Source organism: Etheostoma spectabile, chromosome 21, assembly GCF_008692095.1.
Source record: "Etheostoma spectabile isolate EspeVRDwgs_2016 chromosome 21, UIUC_Espe_1.0, whole genome shotgun sequence".
Lineage (NCBI taxonomy): Eukaryota > Metazoa > Chordata > Actinopteri > Perciformes > Percidae > Etheostoma > Etheostoma spectabile.
The window spans coordinates 11,843,949-11,847,896 of NC_045753.1; the positions used below are offsets into that span (position 1 = coordinate 11,843,949).

Consider the following 3,948-nt stretch of genomic DNA (forward strand, 5'->3'; position numbering starts at 1 on the left):
TATATCCGTCTCTCCTGACTCTTTGTATCTATTCGTGGGAACCACTGTAACTAACAGGCCTGGTTGGGGCTGCTGCAGCGTGGAGAGCGCCGTGGGGCTGTCCTGATGAGCGGGGCCTTTAGTGGGCTGTCAGAGAGCTGCCTGCACCGCCGTACAGGTCGGGGCCTCTCAAAACCTGTCAACATCCCACCATCAGAGCCCCCAGAGCTGCTGCAATCTCCTCCACACATACACACACAGCCAAAAGGAGATGGATTACAACCACTTTGGAGCGAAGATGCACCTTTTCAGCTTTAAAACAAAGCTGTGTTGCGGTGTAGCTCTGCAACCCCTGGATGTTTGTACAGATGGGGCTCGAAGCCTCAGCCCCAGGGAGGACTTCTCATTAAATAAAATCTGTTTGAGTGAAAGACAGAAACCAAGCCCGGGGAGGTGTGGAGCAGTTGGGGCGATCGTATACTTGTGCTACATCTCCTGACCAGTCCCAGTTCTGGCAAGCTTCTGGCACTCATGCAAATAAGCAGCAAAGTTCACAAACATGCTGACAAGTGGCTGAAAAATAAAGACCGATGACTTAAAACCAGCCCAGCAATTAGCTTATGAATTCACTCTCTTTGAAATTTCTTTTGCGTCTCCTCCCTATTTGAAGGAGATATGTTGTGTGTTGTGTAACGTGTGTGCGTGTATGTGTGTGTGTGTGCTTTGGTGTCTGTCCTTTGGATGCTGGAGAGGAGCATCAGTACGAGTTGCCCAACAGTGTCGGTGTGTTGTTCTTGCTCCGGTCTTGAGACAGACGACTGAGCTTCTTGTTGCGTTGCGTCTTCGGGACCTCCTTGGCCTCTGATTGGTTGTGGTGGGGCCTGAAGCGCTTGCACTTGCAGGAGGTGACCACGCGGATTTTGTAAGTCCGAGTGTTGCCGTTGGGACAGTGCAGCTGGACCCTTCTTGTCCGGGAGTGGGCCGGGATGCATCGGTAGTCCGTGGCGCTGCCCCTCCACCACTTGCCGCGGCCGATGGAGTTGGGCATGAGGTGTGCCGGCATGCACTGACCCGAACACACCAACTCCTTGACAGGCTTGGCACTGCGGCAAGACCCGTCGGTGATGTAGCGGGTGGAGCGCAGCTCCCTACAGCTCAGCTCCGAGGCACCTGGGTTGAAGAGCAGAATATCACAGTTACACTCGTGGCTTCAGCCCAAAACAGACACTTTGAAGTGCTGCACACTGGAAAGGACATTCTGCAGGGTAACTGCCTCAATGCTGCCGCCGTGTCTGACTCCGATTCGTGCTAATATCTTGGATTCTGTCAACATGAACTTACCATTTGTGCCGTTGTGTGTTAAAAAACAACAGAAGACACAAAATGAGCAGGCAGTTCATTTCATTCGGATTCTGACATACTGTGAGACACAGAAGTGCAGCCGAAAAATCCACTTTTATAAGTTCAACTTAAGGCAACAATTTGTACATTTAAGTAAAGATTTTAAGGGATGATATCAGAGTCTCTGAATCAGATTCATGGTCCGATCATTAGCTGACGACGGGGCGTGACAAAGAGATCCAGCTGGCAGCAATCAGCTGATAGCAAATCCAGACCAGAGGGCCATTAAACAGCTCAATCAAACCTAATGGAGGTTTGGGCTGGAAGAAAAAGCTGGCATAGAGCGTTGGCCCTCAGGAAATGTATGCGGTGATGGAGGAGTAAATAGCTGTCTGGTTATTTTAAAGAAACTGTACAGTTTTGAACAAACTGGACATCTGCCAGACTGATCTGAGACAACGCACTCAGCCTGTAATCCCATGTTTCAGCCGCGGCTTTTTAACAGCCTTTTGCATGAGTTATTGCCCCGTTTTTTGGGGTGTTTTTTTTTTTTTTTTACAAGCAGTGTGTAAAAAAGGGGCAAAGGAACGGTTGGTTAAGAAATGATACACTCAGAGAGGGATCTGTTTTCCTCTGTGGCTTTCTTTGCAAAAAGAAGGGCTGAACAAAGGATTTATGTGAAGTGACTTCCTTTTTTATTTTCTCCCCATGAGAACCTGATGTTAGTCTGTGGCCGCCGCCGAGGGGACCACAGTAGTATACAATGCCTGTAGCATGCACTGGGCAGCGGTTTGCACCAAACACCACCGTATCCCAAGTCAGGTTGTATTGTTCAGCGACAGTTTGGTTTAATCCAGTCTCGCTGGGCCTCTTCCCCCTACATTTCCTGTTACACTTCTCCACTCTCAGCCTGAAAAAAATCATTACTAATGATGGTGGCCTGCACACGAGACTACTGTACAGTTGCGTGAGCTGTTCTTCTCCCCCCCGGGAGAGGACTGGAGGGAGGCCAGGCAGTGGTCAAAGCCTCCGCTGTGACCCCACAGGGTCCACGAGCAGGCCGTCCCAGGACGAAAGCTAAGAGACGGATGAAGAGAATAATCCAGGAGATTCTCCCTGTCTCCCTGTGTGAACCTCTACACATGCTTCATATGAAAACAAAGGGATGTGCTTTTCCACCCACCATCCACCCCCTTTTTTCTTTTGGAAGACAGAATAATCATAATGCAATTATAATAATACAATTAATTAATAATGCGACAGGCCTAATCTTTTCTAATGTGTGGATGTGTGGTCCTCGACAGACAAAAATCAGTCCCACTAACACATCGTGATTTGCTAATTCCCCTTTGTCAGCTTAATTTTATCTTCTAATCCAACCAATCAATCTCCTTCTCCTCGAGTGCCCGTGATTAAATAAAGGCCAGTCTGGGAGAATATTGCACCACCCATCTTGAAATCCATGAGCGTGAGATTAGTCTACATGCATCGCTCGATCAGAACATACAACCTTTTACTGGCCACAGGTGGCAATCATTCTCAAAAGGCAGTGTTGCATTTAAAAAGCAATTTCCAAAAAGGAAGAAAAAAAAAAATCCCCTAAAGAAAAAACTGCAGCTTTCGGGGAGACATGTTGTTGCAATCAAATGGTTATGGCGTACTGCAAGTAGAGCTTGACTAATAGTATAAAGAGAGAAGGAAACAACCTGAAAGACAACGTGAAAAAAAAGCCCTGATGTCTCTCTGAATGTTCCACTTCAGGATTGTGTAGGAGAAGAAACCACAAGAATGTGTGTCTGTGCCGCTTTCAGCACCCTCAAACTCCGGCAGCAGATTAATAAGCAGGTTCCCACACAGAGATGCTCTCAATCAGGGAATCAGTGTAGAATGAAGTCAAATGAAAAGGAAGGTTGTCTTTGTGCAGTTTAAAAAAAAAATTAAAAAAATCCAATTCACAATTCAATCACCAGTTCTTAAAAAAAAAGAAATGTCAAAAAGGTGGATCAAGTCTAACCATTGAGTCCGTTAGAACAAAACCACACAATTGATAACAGGTACACGTATCAAATGTATTACATTTTTTAGGCTTTAATTGTTATTTAATATTATATAATATTTGTGGGGCCAACAGGAGAGTCTGAGCGCACAATCCCCACAAATAGGCCTCCAGAAATGCACTTATTTAATACCAAAAAGAAATATGTTTCTTTAAAAAAAAAAAAAAACGTAATAAAAGTTAAGCAACCTATAAAGTTATTCTATATTAAATGACATATTTTAATGCTATCGCACACTTGTTCACATGCGGTCGCTTGCAATGAAGTTTCGTCTTCTCCTGACATCTTATAGGTTATGTAATATGAGTGTGTTATTTTTGAATGTTAGTTTCTTCACGTTTACTCATCAAAGGCTAAAAAAACAGACCCTTTTAAGTATGGCCTTTTTTAATATTGCACCAAATGAATTAATAGGTTTTTTTTTTTCAGATTTCTTAAAACGCCACAAACGCACCAACTTGAATTGTTTAGTGAACTTAAAGGAGTGCTTACTGTAGGAGACTGTGTTAGCCGTCCTTCCGCCGTTTTTCGCCCTGTTATTCAACGTGTTGTTGTTGTTGTTGTTGTTGTT

At 44.9% G+C, this 3,948-nt stretch overlaps 1 protein-coding gene and 1 long non-coding RNA gene across 2 annotated transcripts in view; one reads left to right on the top strand and one right to left on the bottom strand.

Annotated features, from left to right (window-relative positions):
• LOC116671084 (uncharacterized) overlaps positions 1-3,948 on the top strand; it is a 23,076-nt gene that overhangs the window by 1,446 nt on the left and 17,682 nt on the right. The window lies entirely within an intron of this gene.
• sost (sclerostin) overlaps positions 1-3,948 on the bottom strand; it is a gene marked incomplete at its 3' end in the record, with an annotated part of 4,242 nt that continues 294 nt past the window's right edge. The window contains 2 exon segments of the mRNA XM_032502019.1: positions 1-1,149; positions 3,870-3,948. The exon segment at positions 3,870-3,948 is cut by the window's right edge and continues 294 nt beyond it. Of these exon segments, the coding sequence (XP_032357910.1) occupies positions 737-1,149; positions 3,870-3,948 (492 nt within the window).